Raw genomic sequence first — 25,438 nt, 5'->3', positions numbered from 1 at the left:
CAAAGCTCCTCCTCCTCCCGCAAACTCCATTCCCCTTCTAGCACTGTGGCCAATCCCCACATGGGTCATGAGGACGTCTGCAAGAAAACCACCAAGCTCAGAGAGCACCAAAGACCCCCACAGTCTTCCTCCTCTTCCTCCTCCTCCTCCTCTCTTGCAAACCTTTCTCCCTTGGAAACAGAGAAATGTCCGGCTGTCTTTGGGACACCCATGACTTGCTCATAATGGAGCATCTCCAGAGATACTCAGGTTTTTGGCCACGTCCTCCGTCACCCTGTTGCCCATCTTTGTGGTTGCAAACTGCTATTTCCCTGGCGGCTGAAGGAGCTGGCAGCAGAGTTGGACAGTCGGAGGAGGTTGGGGAAGAACCTGGGACCATGTCTTGGAAGCTGAGGAAGGCTCTGCGTCGGAGGCAGAGATGGGAGCCAGGGCCGTCTGACAGTTATCAGCTGCCTTCGGAGTTGGAGATCAGTGGGGAAGAAGAACAGCTGGAGCCTGTTCCCAGTGGGCGCATGCACAGAGCTGCCAGGAGAAGGGAACGGTTGGGAATCAGAGAAAGTCAGCTCGGGTTTGGGACACTCATGTCTAGGGGAATGGCCCTCCCATAGGGAATAAACAGGGGGGTGTGGTGTTTTGCCAGAAACACTTGTTGCCCATCCGTTAGGGTGAAGATCTGTTCTGCTGGCGTCTTGCGGAGCTGGCAGCAGAGTTGGACAGCGGAGGAGCTTGGGAAGAACCTGGCAGCCTCCTGGCCTGAGGAAGGTCTGTGGTCGGATCATGGAAGACGTTTGGCCGGGACTTTGACGGTTATTGATGCCTTGGAGTCAGAACTCCCTGGGAAGAAGAGCCAGCCATGAGATTTCTTCATTTGTTTAGTGACCATGCACAAGCTGAGGAGGCGGTTAAGGCAGCCTCCAGAGGTCACGTGATCAAGTAGAGCCACAGGTGACCTGGAATGGACCTCATAGGGGATGAAAAGAGGGGAGTAAAGGGGTGGGGCTTTTGGCAGGAAACAATTCATCCATTCCAGCTGTGTGAAGCTCTGTCTGTGCATCTCAGAGACTCTGTGCCGAGACCTTCCTTGTCAGCACTGCGTTTAGAAATAGTTACTTGCCAGCTCTCCATGCTAGATGAGGTCTGTGCTCTTAATCACCCCCGTGAAAGGCTGTGGGCCAGACCGTTGGCTGAATGTGAAAGCAAGAAGCTCACCTTCGTTTAATAAAAGGGGTTTTGCCCGGACAAATAGTCAGCTTAGTGCTTTTGGGGGAAGCTGAGGTGAGAAGAAAAACATCAACCTGGGTTGGAACAGCATCTAAAGAAGACCCCGGTCACCTGGTTGTTGGCGAGGCTGAGAAATCTTAGCTCCGGCAAGGGAAGGAGGAACTCGGTGGTGACGTTGGGACAGGGGGCCTTGGAATCCTCCAGCGGTGAAGGAGGCCTTTCCTGAAAGGAAGACAAGAAGAACAGAACCTGCAGACACCTGGAACAATCACTTGCTGAAGAGGTCACCCAACCCCTCCCCCCCAAATCCCTTTTCTACTCAGGGACAACCTGCTCAGGCCTCATCCATCTATCTATCCATCCATCCATCCATCCATCCATCTATATCTATCCATCCATTTATCTACATGTATCTATCCATCTATCTATCTATCTATCTATCTATCTATCTATCTATCTATCCATCCATCTATATCTATCCATCCATCCATCTATCTATCTATCTATCTATCTATCTATCTATCTATCTATCTATCTATCTATCTATCTATCCACCATCCATCCATCCATCCATCTATATCTATCCATCTATCCACCTATCTATCTATCTATCTATCTATCTATCTATCTATCTATCTATCCATCCATCCCTATCTATCTATCTATCTATCTATCTATCTATCTATCTATCTATCTATCTATCTATCCACCATCTATCTATCTATCTATCTATCTATCTATCTATCTATCTATCTATCTATCTATCTATCTATCATCTCTCTATCCATCTATCTATCTACCTATCATCTATCTATCTCTATCCATCCATCTACCTACTTATATATCATCTATCCATCATCTCTCTATCTATCTATCTATCTATCTATCTATCTATCTATCTATCTATCTATCTATCTATCTATCTATCTATCCATCCATCTATCTCTGTCTATCTATCTATCTATCTATCTATCTATCTATCTATCTATCTATCTATCTATCTATCTATCTATCTATCTATCTATCTATCTACCTACCTACCTACCTATCCATCCATCCATCCATCCATCCATCCACCATGACATAGAATCTAAGGGCTGGAAGGGACCTTGGAGGTCTTCTAGTCCAACCCTTTGCTCAGGCAGGAGACCCTCTACCATTTCAGACCAATGGCTGTCCAGTCTCTTTTTGAAAGCCTCCACTACAGGTCGTCCTCGACTTACAACAGTTCATTTACTGATCCTTTGAAGTTACAACAGCACTGAAAAAAGTGACCTTATGCCCATTTTTCACACTTAACGACCGTTCTAGCATTCCCCCATGGCCACGTGACCAAAATTCAGGTGGCTTAGCAACTGACTTATATTTATGACGGTTGTAGAGTCCCCGGGGGGTGACGTCATCCCCTTTGGCAACCTTCGGGCAAGCCAAGTCAACGGGGAAGCCAGATTTGCTTAACAACTGGATGACTCACTTAACAACTTCATTGATTTGCTTAACAAATGGGGTGGGAAAAGTCGTAAAATGGGGCAAAGCTCACTTAACAAATTTCTCACTTAGCGACCTAACTGTGATGACCCAAAGGGGCGTGGCACAAAGGCAACGAAGTCACAAAAAGTAGGTAAAGTCCCTTTAATTCCTCCCACTTGGCCCCCAATGTCCAGTTATCCTCGGCTGGAGAAAAAAAACTCTCCCAAGAACAGTTTTGAAAGGGAAGACATTCAGTCTGAACCCAAAGTAGATCTAAATTATAAATAAAAACCAACACAAACCACAGCTGCAGCAATGAACGAGACAGGGCAGGATAAGGAATTGCAGACTTCAAAAGATAACAAAACATAGTTGGGAGGACGCCAGGACTCAGATTAGACTTAACAAACCAGAATGATGTCACGCTTTGCTTCCAGCAACTTTGCCTTGTGCAGTTTGCCCTTTTAAACAGTCTTCCCAGCTGCAGCCCATGAAGGGGATCAGGGCCCTTTCCTCCCCCATAAGCCACACAACTCACGTTGCTCCCTTATCTGTTCCTGCATGCCCTAGGATGAAGAGGGGGTGGGCCTGGGTCTTCCTCTGAATACCCACCCAGCCTGTGCCCTTCCCCAGTTTCCTCCCCAGCCACCGGGGCCCCACTCCCACTCCCTGTCAGCTGTTCCACCTCCCCCTCGGAGTCAGACTCCAACAGGGGCAGGACAATAACTTTGGGGCTCAATTGTTCTCACTGTCAGGAAGTTTCTCGTTGAGTTAATGAACATGAATTGATCCATTAACATGAATTGATCCTTGATTATGCTGCCCTGCTCTGCAATTGCCATTTTAGTATCCACTTTCTCCGCCTACTGCAATTCTTTGGGAAATAGGAACGGCTTCCATTTTGTTTCCACCAGCCAAAAGGAACTGGATGCCCCTGGCAAAATTGGCCACCATGCCACGTTCCTGTTGTGAGCCACGAAAGGCACAGGGAAGAATCTGGAAGCCAAGGAGGCCTTACCTGAGCCGTTTCTTCTGGGGGTCTGGCCTGAAAGACGACCTCTGTTGAAAACCATAAATAACCGTAAATAAGGTCAGGGGGGCTTGCAAGGGGGAGGCAGTCGCCCCTAAGATGCCAAAAAGGCTAAACACGTTTTGGATCTTGGCTGAGAGGACTTCTGAGGAGGGATTAGGGCTCCTTCTCCCCTTGTTGCCCTCTGCAGCACGTCTTTTTCCTTCTTGTCCATTTGTCTGTCTATAACTATCTACCTATCCCCTCCTACCTACCTATCATTATCTATCTATCTATCTATCTATCTATTTTTATCTATCTACCTACCATCTATCATTATGTATCTATCAATCATTATCTATCTATCTATCTATCTATCTATCTATCTATCTATCTATCTATCATTATGTATCTATCAATCATTATCTATCTATCTATCTATCTATCTATCTATCTATCTATCTATTTATCTATCTATCTCTATCTATCATTTTTATCTATCTACCTATCATCTATCATTGTGTATCCATCAATCATTATCTATATATCCATCTATCATCTATATCTACCTAGCTACGTATCATCTATCATTATTTATCTATGTATCTATCATTTATCTATCATTATCTATCATCTACCTACCTACCCATCTACCTACCTAAGTATAATCTATCTATGTGTCATCTATCCTATCTATCTATCTATCTATCTATCTATCTATCTATCTATCTATCTATCTACTTTATCTATCTACCTACCATCTATCATTGTGTATCTATCAATCATTATCTATCTATATATCCATCTATCATCTATATCTACCTACCTACATATCATCTATCATTATCTATGTATGTATCTATCATTTATCTATCATTATCTATCATCTACCTACCTACCCATCTACCTACCTAAGTATAATCTATGTGTCATCTATCCTATCATCTATCTATCTATCTATCTATCTATCTATCTATCTATCTATCTATCTATCTATCATCTATCTCTGCATAAACAGAGGGATACAAAATCCAGATCACACGCAGTGATAGTATTGGAACTTTATAAGGCCTTGGTAAAGCCACACTTGGAATCCTGCATCCAATTTTGGTTGCCGTGATGTAAAAAAGACACTTGAGACTCTGGAAAGAGTGCAGAGAAGAGCAACAGTGAAGATTAGGAGACTGGAGGCTGAAACATATAAAGAACAGTTGCTGGGTCTGGGTATGTCTAGTTTAATTAAAAGAAGGACTAGGGGTGATATGATAGCAGTCTTCCAGTATTTGAGGGGCTGCCCTAAAGAAGAGAGAGGGGTCAAGCTATTCTCCAAAGCACCTTCAGAAGGCAGGACAAGAAGCAACAGATGGAAACTCATCAAGGAGAGAAGCAACCTAGAACTAAGGAGGAATTTCCTGAGTGAGAACAAACAACCAGTGGAACTCCTTGCCTCCAGAAGTTGTAAAAGCTCCAACACTGGAAGTTTTTCAGAAGAGACTGGATAGTCACTTTTCTGAAATAATAGAGTCTCCTGCTTGATAGATACAGTTTAACAGAGAGCAGAGGACTGGACTAGAAGACCTCCAAGGTCCCTTCCAATTCTGTTCTGTTCTATTCTATTCTATTCTATTCTATTCTATTCTACTCTACTCTACTCTACTCTACTCTACTCTACTCTACACTCTACTCCACTCTACTCTACTCTACACTTCTACACTATTCTTCTATTCCATTTCTCATTCTATTCTCTTCTCTTCTCTTCTCTTCTCTTCTCTTCTTCTTCTCTTCTCTTCTTCCCTTCCCTTCCCTTCTATTCTATTATTCTATTCTATTCTACACTCTATTCTATTCTATTCTACCTCTACTCTACTCTATACTCTTACTCTATTCTTCTATTCCATTTCTCATTCCAATATTCTCTTCTCTTCTTCTATTCCATTTCTCATTCCAATATTCTCTTCTCTTCTCTTCTCTATTCTACTCTATATTCTCCTCTATATTCTATTCTATTCTATACTCTACTGTACTCTACTCTACACTCTACTCTACTCTACTCTACTCTTATTCTATTCTTCTATTTCATTTCTCATTCCAATATTCTCTTCTCTTCTCTTCTTCTATTCCATTTCTCATTCCAATATTCTCATTCCAATATTCTCTTCTCTTCTCTTCTCTTCTCTTCTCTTCTCTTCTCTATTCTATTCTATTCTCCTCTATATTCTGTTCTATTCTATTCTATTCTATTCTATTCTATTCTATTCTATTCTGTTCTGTTCTGTTCTGTTCTGTTCTAATTCTATCTCTATCATCCATCCATTCGATAGTTTAACTTCTATCTCTTCTATCTGTCCCTCCATCCATCCGTCCCTCCATGCATCCAGAGAACAACCAAGCTCAGCCGAGCCCAAACCCAGAGTTCTCCTTCTTCCTCCCCCACTTCACAAACCCCGCTCCCCTTCCAGCACTGATGATACTACATAGCTTGGTTAGTGACATGTCTGTGAGAAAAAGCACCCAGCTCAGAGAGCACCACAGGCCCCACTAAAAGGCACAGGATCCAACCCTGCTTAAAGTGAAGGCCTTGCCAACATTTTAAAAGTGGAACGCATGGTTAGATAAAAAGACATGGTAAAGAAATAGATTAATAAGCCTTACAATAAAAGTTAATAGATTGATATAGAATACAATATAAAATATATATCCACTGGATGAATGTATAAGATTAAATTATAGTGAAATTTAGAATATCTCGTATAAAATGATGGAAAAATAGTTTAGTCAAACGAATGTTTAATAACTGATATGATGTAAGTACAAGCTAGATTGATAAGGTGAGAATTTATACATCTTGTTAGTAATGGTAAAAAAAAAAGGATAGCACAAAAGATTGTAACCAACTGACACGCCGTATGTATATCATTGAAAGAGGGTTTTATGTTTTTATGTTTTGTTTGTATGTTTGTTGTTAAAAATAAAAACTTTGAATTTCAAATTAAAAAAAAGTGGAATCCATGATAAACAGGCAACTGGAAAGGACCCTTTGGGGAGCAAAGGATCACTAAAAAAATAAATAAAAATCAAATATATTTACTAAAACCAAATATCACCTTAACACAGAGGTCCCCAAACTTGGCAACTTTAAGGCTTGTGGACTTCAACTCCCAGAACCCTCCAGCCAGCTATTATGGGAGTTGAAGTCCACAAGCCTTAAAGTTGCCAAGTTTGGGGACCTCTGCCTTAATGACTGGGGTGTGTGGATAAAACGTTTTTTCCATCACTTTGAGACCCAGTGAAGGAAGAGAGAAATGCATTCTACCCCGAGTAAAGAAGTATTATATTTACAACTGAAAAGAGGCCCTACCTACCTGTCTTGTCTGGATCCTGGGTGTTTTGGGTGATAATGTAACTGTACTGCTGGTTTAGCCTCGGGGACCGATCCTGGTGTGACTTTTGGGGAGATTTTTTCCGGCAACGTAAGCCTTCCCGGATCCCCGACTTTGCTGATAAAGGATGGATGGAGAAGTGATCCTGGCCCAAGTAATGGAGATAGGGCACCTCTTTAATTCCGTTTTTGTCCAAGTTCAGCTGCTTTAGCCTAAGGAGAGAAAAAATAATAATATCAGTTCACGGTTTATTATGGCGCCTGCCATCTCTCGCCTCTTACAGAAAGCTCGAAAATTATGTGGAAGTCATTCCACTGGGGGAGGCACCAGCATGGGAAAGTCGGTAGAGATCAGGAGTGGGACTCTACCTGGTCGGTCCAGTTCTACAGAACCGCTTGTTAGGATTCTGCCCGGTTTGGAGAACCAGAAAATCACGCCACTGGCTGGCCCTGCCCTTCTCCGCCAACTCAGTACTTACCTGGCACGCGCGCCATCAAATTTGCCTGCTGAGTTGCTGTTTTAACCCTAACCCCTAACCCCAGGGATTTTTAAATACTTATATAAAGAAGACACGAGAATATTTGAAGAAAAATGAAAGAAATTAAGATATGAACGGAAAATATATATATATATAAGGGTGAAGAATATAAGAACATTTGAGAAAACGTATAGAAATTATAATCATAATGATATGATATGAAATTGAATGCGAAGGATGAAGATGTCACTAAGGTCATGTTTCTCTGGAAATGTAAAAACCTGGAAACCGCTCTGTTCACTAAAAGAGATGTTTTTTGAAATATAAAAATAAAAAAACTTTTTATCCAAAAAAAAATACAGAATAAGAGAGTTGGAAGGGACTTTGGAGGTCTTCTAGTCCAATCCATTGCATAAGCAGGAGATCCTATAACAGAGGTCTTCAAACTTGGCAGCTTTAAGACTTGTGGACTTCCAACTCCCAGAATTCCTGAGCTAACATGACTGGAGGAGGAATTCTGGGAGTTGAAGTCCACAAAGTCTTCAAAGCTGTCAAGTTTGAAGACCCCTGATCTATATCCATCTCCATCTCCATCCACCATCTATCTATTGATCTATCTGTCTGTCTGTCTAATGTGTCTGTCTGTCTATCTATCTAAAGGTCTTCAAACTTGGCATCTTTATCTATTATGGACTATCAACTCCCAGGATTCCTGAGCTAACATATCTGGAGGGGAATTCTGGGAGTTGAAGTCCATCAATCTATAGCTATCAGGTTTGAAGACCCTATCTATCTCATCTATCTATTGATCTATCTATCTTCTATCCATTATCTATCTATCTATCTATCTATCTATCTATCTATCTATCTATCTATCTATCTATCTATCTATCTCAAGGGTCTTCAAACTTGGCAGCTTTAAGACTTGTGGACTTCCAACTCCCAGAATTCCTGAGCTAACATGACTGGAGGAGGAATTCTGAGAGTTGAAGTCCACAAGTCTTAAAGCTATCAGGTTTGAAGACCCCTGGTCTATCTCATCTATCTATTGATCTATCTATCTTCTATCGATTATCTATCTATCTATCTATCTATCTATCTATCTATCTATCTATCTATCTATCTATCTCAAGGGTCTTCAAACTTGGCAGCTTTAAGACTTATGGACTTCCAACTCCCAGAATTCCTGAGCTAACATGGCTGGAGGAGGAATTCTGGGAGTTGAAGTCCACAAGTCTTATAGCTATCAGGTTTGGAGACCCCTGGTCTATCTCATCTATCTATTGATCTATCTATCACTATCTTCTATTCATTATCTATCTATCTATCTATCTATCTATCTATCTATCTATCTATCTATCTATCTATCTATCATCTATCTATCTATCTATCTATCATCTATCTATCTATCTATCATCTATCTATCTATCTATCTATCTATCTATCTATCTATCTATCATCTGTCTGTCTGTCTATCTATCTATCTATCTATCTATCTATCATCTGTCTATCTATCTCAAGGGTCTTCAAGCTTGGCAGCTTTAAGACTTGTGGACTTCCAACTCCCAGAATTCCTGAGCTACCATGACTGGAGGAGGAATTTTGGGAGTTGAAGTCCACAAGTTTTAAAGCTATCAGGTTTGAAGACCCCTGGTCTATCTCATCTATCTATTGATCTATCTATCTTCTATCCATTATCTATCTATCTGTCTGTCTGTCTGTCTATCTATCTATCTATCTATCTATCTATCTATCTATCTATCTATCTATCTATCATCTGTCTGTCTGTCTGAAGGGTCTTCAAACTTGGCATCTTTAAGACTTGTGGACCTCCAACTCCCAGAATCCCTGTGCTAACATGGCTGGAGGAGGAATTCTGGGAGTTGAATTCCACAAGTCTTAAAGCTGTCAAGTTTGAAGACCCCCCTGCCCTAGACCATGTCAGACGAACGGCTGTCCAGTCTCTTCTTAAAAACCTCCAGTGTTGCACCCCACAACTTCCGGAGGCAACTTCTGTTCCGCGGGTTAATTCTTCTTGCTGTCAGGAAATTCCTCCTTAGTTCTAGGTTGCTTCTCTCCTTGATGAGTTTCCATCCGAAAAGCTATTTGTTAGGGTTCTTTAAGAGGATACAAAGTGGTCCGGTCTCGCCTACCTTCGAAGATTGGCCAAACTGAGAAAGACAGTCGAGTCGGAGAGTTGATTGTCATCTAGAAGCAAGACCTCTAATGCTGGGAACCTTGGGCAGTTACGGCTGTTGACGAAAAGAGAAAATATCTACTGGCCACTTTCATCCGATCTTTGCTGTTTCTCCTGCCTTCCTTCCTTCCCCTTTTACTTTCTCCCCTCCTGTTTCTTGGGGGAACCGAGACAAACATCTGACAGAGTATTCATGAACTGGCAGGGACATGGGTAGCAAAGTCAGCCAATGAGAGCTGAATTGGAGGCTGAGAGTCTGGGCGTGGCTTAGCTTGGGATGCTCAGTGCTGAAGTGAAACCAACTTGCTCGCCTGCTGAACTGAAGTAAAGTAATCTGTTCTGACCTCCTGAGCTGCTATTTATGTTTTGCTGGTAACATTTTTCAAGGTTGGAAGAAACTACTGGTTCTTCAGTATTTCATTATGTATATAAAGAAGTAAACGAATCCTGCAAAAATCAGTCATCTGTGCATTTTCTAGACTTGAATTTCTGCTGCAAACTCTCATAAAATCCTTGTTTCATCCCCAGAGGAAAATTCACTCAAGTCCAAACAGGAACTCTGGGTTACATGGAAAACTCTCCTGTGGCAGTCTACCGACTTCTCTTTGCTGTCATCGGAGAAGATAACTTCGGTGCTCTTGGAGCTTGGCGGTTTTCTTGCAGACGTTTCCTGACCCAACTAGGTAACATCATCAGTGCCAAAAGGGAGTGGGGTTTGCAGGGAGGAGGAGGAGGAGGAGGAGGAGGACAATGACTGTGGAGATCTTGGTACTCTCTGAACCTGATCATTTTCTTACAGGTGCTTCGTAGCCCAACAAGGTAACACATCCTGGTCCCTTCTAACCCTATGATAGATAGATAGATAGATAGATAGATAGATAGATAGATAGATAGATAGAGTGAGATGATAGACAGACAGACAGAAAGACAGAGAGACAGACAGACAGACAGATAGATAGATAGATAGAGAGATAATAGATGATAGATAAATAGATGATGGATAGAAGACAGATAGATGATAGATGATAGATAGATGATGAATAGAAGATAGTCAGATGATAGATAGATAGATAGATAGATAGATAGATAGATAGATAGATAGATAGATAGATAGATAGATAGATAGATAGATAGATAGATAGATAGATATAGATGATAGATAGATAGATAGATAGATAGATAGATAGATAGATAGATAGATAGATATATGGATATATGGATGGATGGATGGGTAATAGGTAGATGAGAGAGAGATGATAGGTAGACGATAAAGATAGATAGGTAGACAGACAGATGATAGATTAGATGGATGGATAGATGGATGGATAAATGGATGCAAGGGGATTCTACCAGTTCGGACTGGTTCTATAGAACCGGTTGTTATGATTCCGCGCAGTTCAGAGAACCGGCAAATCATGCCCCTGGTTGGCCCCGACCCTCTTTGCCTGCCCCTCCTCCCCCTTTTTACTAAAAAAAATCAATATTTACATAAATATTTATATTTACATACGAGCCACGCCCAGCCAGTCACATGACCACCAAGCCACACCCATAAATTAGGCCATGCCCACAGAACCGGTTGTTAAGAAATTTGAATCCCACCCCTGGATGGATGGATGGATAGATGATGTCAACTATAAAATGTGTATACAAAATGTTTTATGAGTTGACATATGGACATATGGATGATAGGTAGGTGAGAGAGAAACGATAGGTAGATGATAAAGATAGATAGGTAGACAGACAGATGATAGATTAGATAGATGAATGGATGGATGAATAGATGGATGGATGGGTAATAAGTAGATGAGAGAGAGATGATAGGTAGATGATAAAGATAGATAGGTAGACAGACAGATGATAGATTAGATGGATGGATAAATGGATGGATGGATGGATGGATGGATGGATAGATGATGTCAACTATAAAATGTGTATACAAAGCCATGTTTTATGAGGTTGTTAAGAATTTGAATCATATGGATGGATATGGATGATAGATGTGTCAACTATAAAATGAGAGTTTTATGAGTTGACATATGGACATATGGATGATAGGTAGGTGAGAGATAGATAGATGATAGATAGATAGACAGATGATAGATTAGATAGATGAATGGATGGATGAATAGATGGATGGATGGGTAATAGGTAGATGAGAGAGAGATGATAGGTAGATGATAAAGATGGGTAGACAGACAGATGATAGACTAGATGGATAGATGGATGGATGGATGGATGGATGGATGGATGGATGGTGTCAACTATAAAACGTGTATACAAAATGTTTTATGAGTTGACATGTGGACATATGTATGATAGATAGATGAAAGAGAGATGATAGGTAGATGATAATGATAGGTAGACAGACAGATGATAGATTAGATGGATGGATGGATGGATGGATGGATAGATGATGTCAACTATAAAACGTGTATACAAAATGTTTTATGAGTTGACATATGGACATATGTATGATAGATAGATGAAAGAGAGATGATAGGTAGATGACAAAGTTAGGTAGACAGATGATAGATTAGATAGATAGATAGATAGATAGATAGATAGATAGATAGATAGATAGATGGATGAATGGATAGATGGATGATAGGTAGATGAGGGAATGATAGATTATAATGATAGATGATAAAGATAGCTAGATAGATGATCTGATATATTAGATAGAAGATAGATGATACATAGACAGACAGATAGATATAGATAGATATTGTAAGATAGAGAGATGATAGACAGATAGACAAATAGATACAGTACATAGAGTAGCAAGCCCCATGCCATTGTAGCATTGCTGATGTTACCTAGGGTAATAAAATGTCCACAAAAACACAACCCAACTCAGAGATCACCAAGGACCCCATAGTCATCATTGTCTTCCTCCTCCTCGCAAACCCCACTCCCTTCTAACACTGATGATCTTACCTAGTTGGGTCATGAAACGTCTGCAAGAAAGCCACCAGGCTCAGAGAGCACCGAGGAGCCCTCATTTCAACCCTGAGCTATAAATATTCTACTTTCTTGGCAAGATAAACTCACAATCTCGTCGACGCTGAGCGGGACGGAAGGTGACCAGGATCCAGAGGACTAAACCAACATGGGAAGCCCTACATGTGCTTCCTTAAGCTCTCCGCGGAAGAGGAGACTGTCCTTTAGCTTGCTCAGGAACTTACCTGTCCGGGGAAGACAGATTGAGGGGAAGTGAAGAAAGCCCATTGGCTGTCAGGTGAAGAGCTTTCAGGTGAGGTAACATGCCCAGAGTCCGGACATCCTCAGGAGATAAGTTGTTGTAGGAGAGATCCAAGATCTGGGGAGGAAGCAAAATATCTGCGGTAGGCCCTTATTCCCCGCTAAACCCGGGATGGCAAACCACACGTGTGGCACAGTTGGCGCGCGGAGCCATTTGTGTGGGCACGAGAGTTGGCCCAGCCAAACGTACCTGCACTGTGCATGCGTGCGCCTCCCAGCTGGTTTTCGGCCTGTTTGAGGCTGTTTTTGCCCTCCCGGAGGCTCGAGGGAAGCCTCTGCAGCCTTTGCAGGCCGAAAAATGGGCCTGTTTTCAGCCACCCAAGGCTCCAGAGGCTTCCCTTGAGCCTCTGAGGGGAGGGCGAAAACGGCCTTCCCCGGGCTCCAGCAGCTTGAAAAAGAGCACTTCCGGTATTTCCACAGTGAGTTCTAGTCCCAATTTAGGCACCAAACTAATTAACTTTGTTAAGCATAAGCCTTGCCAAAACTGTGCGAGGCTGCCAAGAATACCAGATAAGGTTACCCAGAGATATTTTACAACACAAGAGTCTCCAAAAAACAACTTAAAATACTGCAATGTCCACGAGGTTGGAGTTTCAAAACGTCTTTGCTTCCTGCAAAGAACGTTCGCTTCACCGCTGGCTTTTATCTTCTTTTTTTTTTTATTTTTTTTTATTTTTTTACACAAACATGCACAAAACATAAAACCATCTTTCAGTTACATACAGTGTGTCGGTTGGTACAAATCTTTTATGCAAAATCTCTATAGTCTTTCCCCTATGGTTTATATAAATTCTCATATTGTCAATCCAATATACATATGTACATATTATTGTCATTGTTCATCATTTATTTGACTATTACTAACATTCCATCATTTTAGACGAGCTTTTCCCCATTTTAACTTAAGTTACATTATAACGTTCATTTCATCATCATTCATCAGTTCAATAATAGCATATCCTTAAATTATTTTCTCTCTACAATTCTATTATACTTATATTATATGATCTTACATTTCATTTCCTTGTTTTTTTGTCTAACCGTTGATAAAATAAATCCCATATCTTATAAAATTGTTTATGTTCTTGCTCTCTAATTTCAAATGTCAATTTACTCATTTCTGCACACTCCACTATTTTCTTAACAACTTCCTCCTCTATTGGAATTTTCTCATTTTTCCAGTTTTTAGCAAGTACAATCCTAGCCGCTGTTAATACATTTACAATCAAGTATATCAATTCTCTACTGTATGTTTCAGGTATAATGCCCAATTAAAATATTTCTGGTTTTAAGTCTATGTGGGTTTTTTTGTCATTTTTTTCCAACCATGTGTGGATTTTAGACCAATATCTTTTTGCTTCTGCGCACGTCCACCGCATATGGTAATACGATCCAGGTATCTGATGACACTCCCAACATTTCTCCCATTTGTTCTTAAACATTCTTGCTATTCTTGCCGGGGGTCACAACTGGCCTTTATCTTCTTGAACAAGCCTTACTCCTGAGTTGCCCCTGTTGCCGCAGTTGCTCTTTCCTCACACACACCGGGCACAGGCTCCTCAGGGTCCTCTGCATCACTGCTGCCAGCCTCCACAATCTCCAAAGGCAGCATTCTAGTCCCTGATGGTCCTGGCTTCTCATCTAAGTCCTCACTCTGCTCAGCCGTCCATACCTGCTGCCGGCTAACCACAACACTATCTGCCTGCCTGCCTGTCCGACTGTCTGCTTGTATCTTCCTCTTTCCCTCTCTCCCTATCATCTATCTATCTATCTATCTATCTATCTTTCTTTCTTTCTATCTTTCTTTCTATCTTCTATCTATCTATCTATCTATCTATCTATCTATCTATCTATCTATCTTTCTATCTATCTATCTATCTATCTATCTCTATTTTTCTATCTATCTATCTATCTATCTATCTATCATCTACCGTTCTTTCTATCGTTCTTTCTATCGTTCTATCTATCTATCTATCTATCTATCTATCTATCTATCTATCTATCTATCTATCTATCTTTCTTTCTTTCTATCTATCTATCTATCTTATCTATCTATCTATCTTTCTTTCTATCTATCTATCTATCTATCTATCTATCTATCTATCTATCTATCTATCTATCTTTCTTTCTTTCTTTCTATCTATCTATCTATCTATCTATCTATCTATCTATCTATCTATCTATCTATCTATCTATCTTTCTTTCTTTCTTTCTATCTCTTTCTTTCTATTCTATCTTTCTATCTATCTATCTATCTATCTATCTTTCTATCTATCTATCTTTCTATCTATCTATCTCTTTCTTTCTTTCTATCTATCTTTCTATCTATCTATCTATCTATCTATCTATCTATCTATCTTTCTTTCTATCTTCTATCTATCTATCTTCTATCTTTCTTTCTTTCTCTTTTTTCTTTCTTTCTTTCTTTCTTTCTTTCTTTTTTCTTTCTATCTTTCTTTCTTTTCTTCTATCTTTCTATCTATCTATCTATCTATCTATCTATCTATCTATCTATCTATCTATCTATCATTCCAAACTGAGTTTACAAACAATATATAGAAGATGAGAAACTGGTTTTTCAAGTTGCAAACGTTTAACCCTCTCCTGCCCGATTCCCAGCCGGGATTCATGCAACGTTCCCTTTTGCCCTTCGAACTTACTTCCAAGTGAGGGAAATCCCCAATCCTGACTTTAAGATTTCTCAGACCGTTCAGAGAAAGTTCCAGCTCCCGAAGGCCAGGAAAGTTACGGAAAGTTTCTAGACGAATGTGAAAATAAAGATCATTTTAAAAGGTGGCCACCTGAAATAGACTGATATTTTGGTCCAAGGATCCAGCAGACAGTGATAAAACATTCAGTGGTATTTTAACCAGCACTAATGAAAGTTCTCCCTGATACTGCCAAAAATAACTTAGCAAGCCCTGGATAGACGTAGTCCTCAACTTACGTCCGCAAGTTAGCCCCAGGTTTCTGTTGCTAAGCAAGACCATTGTGCAATGAATTTTGCCCAATTTTATGACTTTTCTTGCCACAGTTGCTGACTGAATCACTGCCAGTGTTAGGTTGTCACATGGTTGTGAAGTGAATCTGGCTTCCCTATTGACTCTGCTTGTCAGAAGGTCACACCAAAGACAAATTCCTTGTGTGTCCAGTCACACCTGGCCAATAAAGAATTCTATTCTATTCTATTCTATTCTATTCTACTCTATTCTATTCTATTCTATTCTATTCTATTCTATTCTATTCTATTCTATTCTATTCTATTCTATTCTATTCTATTCTATTCTGTTCTATTCTATTCTATTATATCTATTCTATTCTCTATTCTATTCTAATCTTTCTTATTCTTATTCTCTTCTATTCTCTATTCTATTCTATCTTCCATATTTCTATTTTATTCTCTATTCTATTCTATTCTTCCATATTTCTATTCTATTCTATTCTATTCTACTCTACTCTATTCTATTCTCTATTCTATTCTATTCTATACTATATTCTATTCTATTCTTATTCTATTCTTATCCTTAATATTCTTATTCTTATTCTATTCTATTCTCTATTCTATTCTAATTTCCATTTTCTATTCTATTCTATTCTATTCTATTCTAATTTCCATATTCTATTCTATTCTATCCTATTCTATTCTCTTCCTATTCTCTAGTCTCCATATCCTCTCTATTCTTATTCCTATTCATTCTATTCTATTCTATTATCTCTGTTCTATTCTATTACCTCCTATTCTATTCTAATCTCTATTCCATTCTATTCTTTATTCTATATTCTATTCTATTCTATTCTATTCTATTCTATTCTATCCGATTCTATTCTCTCCTGTTCTCTTCTCCACTCCTCTCTTCTTATTCCTATATTCTATTCTATTCTATTATATTCTATTCTCTCCTATTCTCCTATTCTATTCTATGTTCTATTCTATTCTATTCTTTATTCTGATATTCTATTCTATTCTATTTTCTCTCAACGACGTAACTTCGAACGGTCACTGAACAAGGGCAGCACGACAAATAAACAACTGGGAACGTAAAGACATAAATAAACCTAAGCAGCACTTCTAGTCAGGATGGACCCACCAAACATGACCCATCCAAGCCACCCCCCGAAATTACGAGGGACGCCCCCACCACGTGTGGTTTCCTTACCTAAAGTCAGCAGGTTTTCGGTGGCGTTGACGTAAGCGACAGAATCGAACTGCATAAAATCGCTCTCCTTTGCCTGTCGAAACGGGAGAGCAAGCAGGTCAGTACCTTCACTTCTAAGGGTCCCTTCCCTGACCAACTGACCCCATCCTTCGACAGAATCCCTTTGAGCGACGAGTTAGTCCTCGACTTACAACCACAATTCAGCCCGAGATCTCCGCCGCTAAGCGAGACAGAGGAGTTGCTGGGCGAGTTTTGCCCTCATGTTATGACCATTCCTGCCCCACTTGTTAAGCTAATCACTGCAGCTGTGACCTCAATAGTCTGGTCGTTAAATGAACCTTGGCTTCCTCCCGTTGGCCCTGCTTGGCAAAAGACTGCCATGACGTCACACACACACACACACACACACACACACACACACACACACACCAGGGACACTGCAGCCATCATAAATATGAGTCAGTTGGCAAGCGGCTCAATTTTTGATCACGTGACCATGGAGATGCTGTAATGGTCGCTAAGGGCACCATGTGGTCATAAGCAAGTCACTTTTTCAGCACCGTGCTAACTTTGAATGGTCACTAAGAGAACTGTTGTAAGTCGAGGACTACCTGGGAAATGAAGAAACGAGTCCCACCCACCTGTTCTGAGCAAGGCTTCCTGAGACCGTACTTAAGCACACGCTTAGTCCACTCTTGTTTTATTTCAACGGCCGGGAATTATTTTCATTCCCAGCCCGTAATGAGTCCCAAATAGTTCCTCGAGATAAGCACTCACCTTTCTCACCTTTGAATGGCTGCCAACAACTAAAGTGCCAAATTAACTTGAAAAAAAATCCCAACCAAAGTACTACCTCCATACAGAGCTTCAAGGTTTAATCCGAACAGAGCAAACAAAGTTGCTTCCTGCAAAGGCTCCTGTCCCTTTGCACTTCCTTTATACCTTATGGGAGGGGCCAATCATCTCCAAGCCTTCCTTCTGAGTCACCCCTTTTGTCTTAACTCTTCTGGCAGCTCTACGCAAGCGCGCAATGGGAACAGGCTCCCGCTGTTCCTCTGCCTCACTCCAGATTCTGGAGGTTCCGGCATCAGCACCCCACTTCCAGATGGTCCTGGCCCCATCTCTGCATCGGATGCAGGACCCTCATCCGAGGCCTCCCCAGACTGGTCCCTGTTCTTCCACGCTGTCCAATGCCGCTGCCGTCTGCACAGGCGATCGGCAAACCACAACCCCACCCAGGAGAAAAAGGAAGTGAACCGAGCCACCCAGAAGGCCATCTGTAAGGGCCCAAGTTCCTCTGCATCTCAACCTCTTGAAGCAAAGGGATGTTGCAGGTTCGAATTCCTACGCACCAAGGCAAAGTTCTGGTGGCTGATATTCACGGAGCACAAATCCGAAGGTTTTTGTACATGGTGGAGCTTCATCTAGGAAATCGCAAGCCAGAGAAAGGGAAGGTCAGTCAAGCAAAAACGGGGAAGTCGAGTCGCTACCGCCGAAAATAATTGCCTATGCATTGGCGATACAAGAATACTCCGTATCAAGGCAAGGTTGGAACCTAAGGAGCTAGGAAGATTGGAATAATTAGTAAACAATCTATCAAGACAAGAGGATTGTAAATGGTGAAGTAACATTTATACATATATAACAATTGTAATGCCAGAACGGCTGCACCGTGTGGCGTTATTATAAGAAAGAAAGAAAGAAAGAAAGAAAGAAAGAAAGAAAGAAAGAAAGAAAGAAAGAAAGAAAGAAGGAAGGAAGGAAGGAAGGAAGGAAGGAAGGAAGGGGAGGAAGAGAAGGAAGAAAGAAGGAAAGAGGATAGATGAGAAAGAAAAGGGAAGGAGGGAAGGAGGGAGGGTGGGAAGAAGGAAGGAAGGAAGGAAAGGAAGGAAGGAAGGAAGGAAGGAAGGAAGGGGAGGAAGAGAAGGAAGAAAGAAGGAAAGAGGGATAGATGAGAAAGAAAAGGGAAGGGAGGGAAGAAGGGAGGGTGTGAAGAAGGAAGGAAGGAAAGGAAGGAAGGAAGGAAGGAAGAGGAGGAAGAGAAGGAAGAAAGAAGAAAAGAGGGATAGATGAGAAAGAAAAGGGAAGGGAGGGAAGGAGGGAGGGTGGGAAGAAGGAAGGAAGGAAAGGAAGGAAGGAAGGAAGGAAGGAAGGAAGGAAGGAAGGAAGGAAGGAAGGAAGGAAGGAAGGAAGAGGAGGAAGAGAAGGAAGAAAGAAGGAAAGAGGGATAGATGAGAAAGAAAAGGGAAGGGAGGGAAGAAGGGAGGGTGTGAAGAAGGAAGGAAGGAAAGGAAGGAAGGAAGGAAGGAAGAGGAGGAAGAGAAGGAAGAAAGAAGGAAAGAGGGATAGATGAGAAAGAAAAGGGAAGGGAGGGAAGGAGGGAGGGTGGGAAGAAGGAAGGAAGGAAAGGAAGGAAGGAAGGAAGGAAGGAAGGAAGGAAGGAAGGAAGGAAGGAAGGAAGGAAGGAAGGAAGGAAGGAAAATGTAATACAGAAATGCTTGATAAACAGTTTAATACCAACAACAACAAAAGAATATTCTGTAAAATGGGTCTGTGTGTGTGTGTGTGTGTGTGTGTTTCCATCCGTTGCTTCTTGTCCTGCCTTCAGGAGCTTTAGAGAATAGCTTGACTCCCTCTTCTTTGGGGCAGCCCCTGAGACATGGGAACACCGCTATTATGTCACCCCTGGTCCTTCTTTTCATTGAATCAGATATATCCAATTCCCGCAACTGTTCTTTGTATGTTAATCTGCCGTTTAATCAGAATACAGAATGCCAGAGTTGGAAGGGACCTTGTAGGTCATCTAGTCCAACCCCCCCGCCCAAGCAGGAGACCCTACACCATTTCTGATAGAGGACAGTCCAGTCTCTTCTTGAAAGCCTCCAGGGATGAAGCTCCCACAACTTCCGAAGGCAAAGTTCTGTCCACAGGTGAATTGTTCCCCCTGTCAGACAATCCCTCCTTATTTCCAGGTTGAATCTCTCCTTGGTCAGTTTCCATCCATTATTCCTTGTCTGGCCTTCAGGTGTTTTAGAAAAGAGCTTGACCCCCTTCCTCCTCCTCTCTGGGGCAGCCCCTCAAATATTGGAGCATTGCTATCCTGTCTCCCCAGGTCCTTCTCTTCACTAGACTAGCCAGACTAGAGTCAGCTTTGGAAGCTATACTGAGATTCGATGCTTCCACGCTGCCACAAGTCTGAGAAAGTCGGGGTGGGTGGTGGATTCACTTGAGTAGCTCTAAGTAGACAAAATAAATCCCTTTTTTTAATTCGGTGTAGTTTTACATCGTGGCGACCAAAACCGGACGCTGGATTCCAAGTGTGGCCTCACCAAGGCCTCATAAAGTGGTAACAACGACGCTTCATATAACCTCGGTTCAGAGGGTGAATGGTTGAGGGAACTGGGCATGTCTGGTCCAGGGTCTCCCAATTGGTGGACTTCAACTCCCAGAATCCCCCAGCCAGCATGGGGAAATCTGGCTGCAGTCATTCAGTGAACCTGGGTTTGGGTTTGCTTGTCAGAAGGCCGCCAAAAGGGACGACGTAATCCTGCGGCGCTGCGACCGCCATAAATATGAGTCCATTGTTGCAAAGCCTCTGAATTTTGATCACATGACCGGGGGGGGGGAAATGCTGCAACGGTCATAAGTGTGAAACATAGGCACTTTTTTCAGTACTGTTGTCCCCAAAGTGCTTTTTCCCATTTGGACTTTCTTGGCTTTTTCTTCCTTGGAAGACATTTCACTTCTCCTCCCAGTAGCTTCTTCAGTTCTGACTGAATGGCGAGAGAACGAGGAACTCCAATAGACGTTCAGTGCCGTTTGCAACTTCCAATGGTCGCTAAACGAACGGCTGTAAGTCAAGGATGTCTCCTATCTACGCTCCTGCTACCCACTTTCCGCTCAAACCTCAAACCCTCATGAAGCTCCTTGGCCTTTGTCCTTCCAAGATCTTAAGACACCTAGTGTTGTGGGGCTGGAAAGGACCCTAAAGGTCATCTAGTCCAACCCTCTGAAACGGGCAGGAGAGCCATGCAACGCAACAAAGAAAGACCACACTCACCAGCCGGGCCCCATCGAGTACTTTCTCTGGCCTGGGGCACTGGGCTTTCCGCAAACACTCTTGCCAGCTCTGCTGGACAACTCGCGTGCCAAACAGCCATTCCACCTTGGTTTTCTCCACGTTCTGACGAGCCACCTGCCAGTGACCGGCTCCTGCAGCAATATGGGCAGAAACAAAACCCAGGTGCACCCAGTTAGGAGAACTCAACTAAGATACGTTTAGTTTACTTGATGGCCATTGCACCTCGTACAACGAAATCAAACCCCGTCTTCAGTGCACATCATGACCATGAAAATAAACACAAACACACATCCTTCACACTCCACACAATGAATGGAAAACTCATAACACCACACCAACATTGCACTATACAGTAGAATTCAACAGAGCTACTGCCCTGGGATAAAAGCTGTTTTTCAGCCCATTGGTCCTTGTTTTTATTATTATCCTGTACCATCTGCCAGATGGTAATAGTTCAAAAATAGGATGCCCAGGATGAGATGGATCCTTGAGGATGTTTTGAACTTTCTTAAAGCTCTTCCAAAGAGGAAAGGGGGCAGTTGCATTCTATACAATTGATATTGTGTTAATATTGCACTATACAGTGGAATTCAAGAGCGCTACAGCCCTGGGATAGAAGCTGTTTTTCAACCTATTTGTCCTTGTTTTTATTATTCTCCTGTACCATCTGCCAGATGGTAATAGCTCAAAAAAAAAAAAAAGGGTGCCCAGGATGAGATGGATCTTTGAGGATGTTTTGAGCTTTCTTAAGGCAGCGGGAGGTATAAAGCTCTTCCAAAGAGGGGAGACGGCAACCCATTGATCCTCTGGGCAATGACATTCACCCTCTGGAGGGCTGTCCTATCTGCCCCTGTGCAATGGGCAAACCCTACACAGGTGTGCGGTAAGCTAAGATGCTCTCTTTGGTGCAGCGGTAGAAGGTCACCAGCAGTTTCTCATTTGGTTGTTGTTTCCTGAGAAGTCTCAGGTAGTCTAATCTCTGCTGGGTCCTTTTGACCAGGGCTGCAATGTGAGCCCTCCCACAAGTCAGGTCCTCTTTTAAGGTGAACTATAAACCCCTCTAGCCTAGTGGTTAAACCAGGAGATGGTGAATTCTAGTTCTGCCTTACCCATGAAAGCTTGCTGGGTGATTTTGTCCCGATTATCAGGAGATGGTGAGTTCTAGTCCAGTCTTTGACATGAAAGCTGGCTCGGTGACTTTGGGCCAAATACCAGGAAATGGTGAGTTCTAGTCCCGCCTTAGGCATGAAAGCCAGCTGGGGGACTTTGGGCCAATCACCAGGAGACGGGGAGTTCTAGTCCTGCCTTAGGCATGAAAGCCAGCTGGGTGACTTTGGGCCAATCACCAGGAGACGGTGAGCTCTAGTCCTGCCTTAGGCATGAAAGCCAGCTGGGTGACTTTAAGCCAATCACCAGGAGACGGTGAGTTCTAGTCCTGCCTTTGCCATGAAAGCTAGTTGGGTGACTTTGAGCCAGTCAGCAGGAAATGGTGAGTTCTAGTCCTGCCTTAGAGCTTGTTGGGTGACTTTGGAACAATAGGCAGGAAACAGCGAGTGCTAGTTCTGCCTTAACCATGAAAACCGGCTGGATGACTTTGGCCAATCCCCAGGAAGACAGTGAGTTCTAGTTCTGCCTTAAGGCATGAAAGCTCAGAGAACATGAAAGATCCCACAGTTCAATCCTGAACCACAAATCCTCTCTTCTATGGAAATCTTTTCCTAAACTCCCCAAAAGGATGGCAGCAGAGGGGAGATTCACACAACAGGTTGCACAACTGGGCGAGCTTTTCACTGCCTCAAGGTTTTGAGAGGGTGACAGGTTACACGCTGGGAGCCTTACTCTAGAAACGTAAGCGGGGCCGCTTGAGAGGATTCTCTATTTTTTTTCCAGCTGCAAAGATCCTTAACCCTTCCCCAGATCTTAAAAACTGCATATCCGAAGACGTTACCTTCTTCGTATCGAGGCTGCAAAAGGCTTTTAGCTGGAAAGCAGTTGGTCGGGTAACACTGCCCATCATCCAGCTTATAAAAGGCCGCCATGGTCTTCCTTCAGCCCTTAAGGCAAAGCAAAAGGTTAATTAAAACCTGCCCATCGGTCAGAAAACGGTGTAGGGGGTTGGACTAGATGGGCCTACAAGGTCCCTTCCAACTGTGACGATCTGTTATCTGTTAAGCAGGGTCCACGGGGTTAGGGTTATCCGCTGCAGGGATTCACTTAACCGAGGCAAGAAAGGTCAAATGGGAGCATTGCTTTCTTGAGCAGAAGGGTGGGACTAGACGACCTCTAAGGTCCCCCCCCCCAACGCTGGTATTTGTCCCCTTTGCAAATTTTTAAAAAATAAAATAACAGGTCTTTTGCAATCCCTGTTATTTCCAGGGGAGACCCCGAGGAGTGGGATTCTACCAGTTCGCACCTATTCGCTAGAACCAGTTGTTAACCTTCTAAGCAGTTCGGAGAACCGGTTGTTAGAAGAAATTACAGGGCTAATCCTGTAAGGAAGGCAGGAAGGAAACATTCTGGTGTTGCTTACAGAAACGGCCTCTCCATTAATCCTTATTACATTCTTGGCAGGACTAGACTTCCTGTCTCTGGAACTTCTCTGGAGTTTTTTCCCCCTCCTTTGCTGGTACTTTGCTTGTGTGACCATTCAAAGTTACAATGGCACTGAAAAAAGGGACTTACGGCCGTTTTTCACACTTACGACTGTTGCAGCAACCCCACACGGTCACAAGAGGCCAGGCGAGGAGATGCGTGCCTCGATGTGAGTGACATTGAGTTGGCTACGCCCAGCCAATAACATGACCACCAAGCCACGCCCACCAACTAAGCCACGCCCACAGAACCAGTTGTTAAAAAATGTGAATCCCACCCCTGGATAAACTCCCCCCCCATGTCACTGCTTAACAAAGCAGCTAGGCCTCTGTGACATGGCCCAGAGGGACCCTTCTCAGCAGGCCCTCAGGAGACCCCTCCCCGCTAAGGAGACCACCACCTGCCCAGACCAGCAATGCGAGTGACGCATGGCGACGTGAGGATACAAGTCAACGTGAAACATTGCCGTGACGTCCCGCTCCAATGGCAGCCACCAGAGACCTCGTCGCCACCTTCACGGAGCTCGTTGCCCCCCTCACGAAGCACTGCCAAGGCCTCTTACAAAGTAAGCAGAGGGTCGTGGGAGTTATTTGGGGGGTGGGGGAAAATGGGACGACAACCAGGAGGGTGGGGGGGATTTATTACCATTCAGATCCCGGGCTTAGAAATCCCGAGATTTTAAACCCCCTCTGGTCCGTTCCTTCTGCGTCAAATCCATCAAAGAAGCTGGGCTAAGAGAGAATAAAGGCTGGTAGCGTTCCTTGAGGTCATCTAGTCCAACCCGCCCCCAAACCCTAGGGGGTAGGCGTCTCCAAATTAAACCATCTCAGGGTTTCATTTCTGGGCTGCTAAGAGCAACTCTTAAATGGCTTCAAGCGGCGTTCTTTCTCGTTATTGTATTTTTTAAAAGGGGTTATAGGTAGTCCTTGACTTACCAACCACAATGGAACCCAAACATTTCCGTTGCTAAGAGAGACAGTTGTTAAGTGAGTTTGGCTCTCGGCACCCGCTTTGGCACACAGTGTCCTATGTCGTTTTGTAAACTCCCACATCTTTTTTTAAAAAAGACAACAATAAAGAATAGAATAGAATAAGAATGAATAGAATAGAATAGAATAGAATAGAATAGAATAGAATAGAATAGAATAAGAATAAGAATTAATAGAATAGGAGAGAATAGAATGGAATAGAATAGAACAAAACAGAACAGAATAGAATTATTTATTGCCCAAGTGGGATTGGACACACAAGGAATTTGTCTTGGTACAAATTCTCTCAGTGTACATAAAAGAAAAGAGACATTCGTCAGAGTCCAGAATCAACAGGTACAACATTTAATGATAGTCAGAGGGTACAATAAGAATAGAAGGCCTTAGGAATAGAATTTAAATAGGATGGGATGGGATAGAGAATAGAATAGAATAGAACAGAACAGAATAGAAATATGGAATAGATTAGAATAGAAATATAGAATAGATTAGAATAGAAATATAGAATAGAATAAAATAGAAATATGGAATAGAAATATGGAATAGATTAGAAATAGAATAGAATAGAATTCTTTATTGGCCAAGTGTGATTGGACACAC

At 42.4% G+C, this 25,438-nt stretch overlaps 1 protein-coding gene across 4 annotated transcripts in view; it reads right to left on the bottom strand.

Annotated features, from left to right (window-relative positions):
• XRRA1 (X-ray radiation resistance associated 1) overlaps nucleotides 1-25,438 on the bottom strand; it is a 44,055-nt gene that overhangs the window by 16,469 nt on the left and 2,148 nt on the right. For 3 of the 4 annotated variants that reach the window (XR_015744386.1, XM_087937796.1, XM_087937798.1), the window contains exons 2-11: nucleotides 23,206-23,311; nucleotides 21,237-21,388; nucleotides 18,529-18,600; nucleotides 17,177-17,249; nucleotides 15,680-15,777; nucleotides 12,944-13,077; nucleotides 9,712-9,810; nucleotides 7,063-7,292; nucleotides 3,710-3,750; nucleotides 1,333-1,443 (exon numbers count right to left, since the gene is read on the bottom strand). Coding sequence is in view for 3 of the 4 variants with exons in the window: in XM_087937796.1 (XP_087793922.1) it covers nucleotides 1,333-1,443; nucleotides 3,710-3,750; nucleotides 7,063-7,292; nucleotides 9,712-9,810; nucleotides 12,944-13,077; nucleotides 15,680-15,777; nucleotides 17,177-17,249; nucleotides 18,529-18,600; nucleotides 21,237-21,388; nucleotides 23,206-23,296 (1,101 nt within the window). In the remaining variant the exon portion in view is untranslated. The remainder of the gene's footprint in view (nucleotides 1-1,332; nucleotides 1,444-3,709; nucleotides 3,751-7,062; nucleotides 7,293-9,711; nucleotides 9,811-12,943; nucleotides 13,078-15,679; nucleotides 15,778-17,176; nucleotides 17,250-18,528; nucleotides 18,601-21,236; nucleotides 21,389-23,205; nucleotides 23,312-25,438) is intronic. The other variant, XM_087937799.1, reaches the window with a different exon arrangement.

Source organism: Pseudonaja textilis, chromosome 7 (genome assembly GCF_049901715.1).
Source record: "Pseudonaja textilis isolate UNSWEBS1 chromosome 7, rPseTex1.2, whole genome shotgun sequence".
Classification (NCBI taxonomy): Eukaryota; Metazoa; Chordata; class Lepidosauria; order Squamata; family Elapidae; genus Pseudonaja; species Pseudonaja textilis.
Note: the sequence above shows the minus strand (reverse complement) of the source record. Positions and strands in the feature narration are given on the sequence as shown.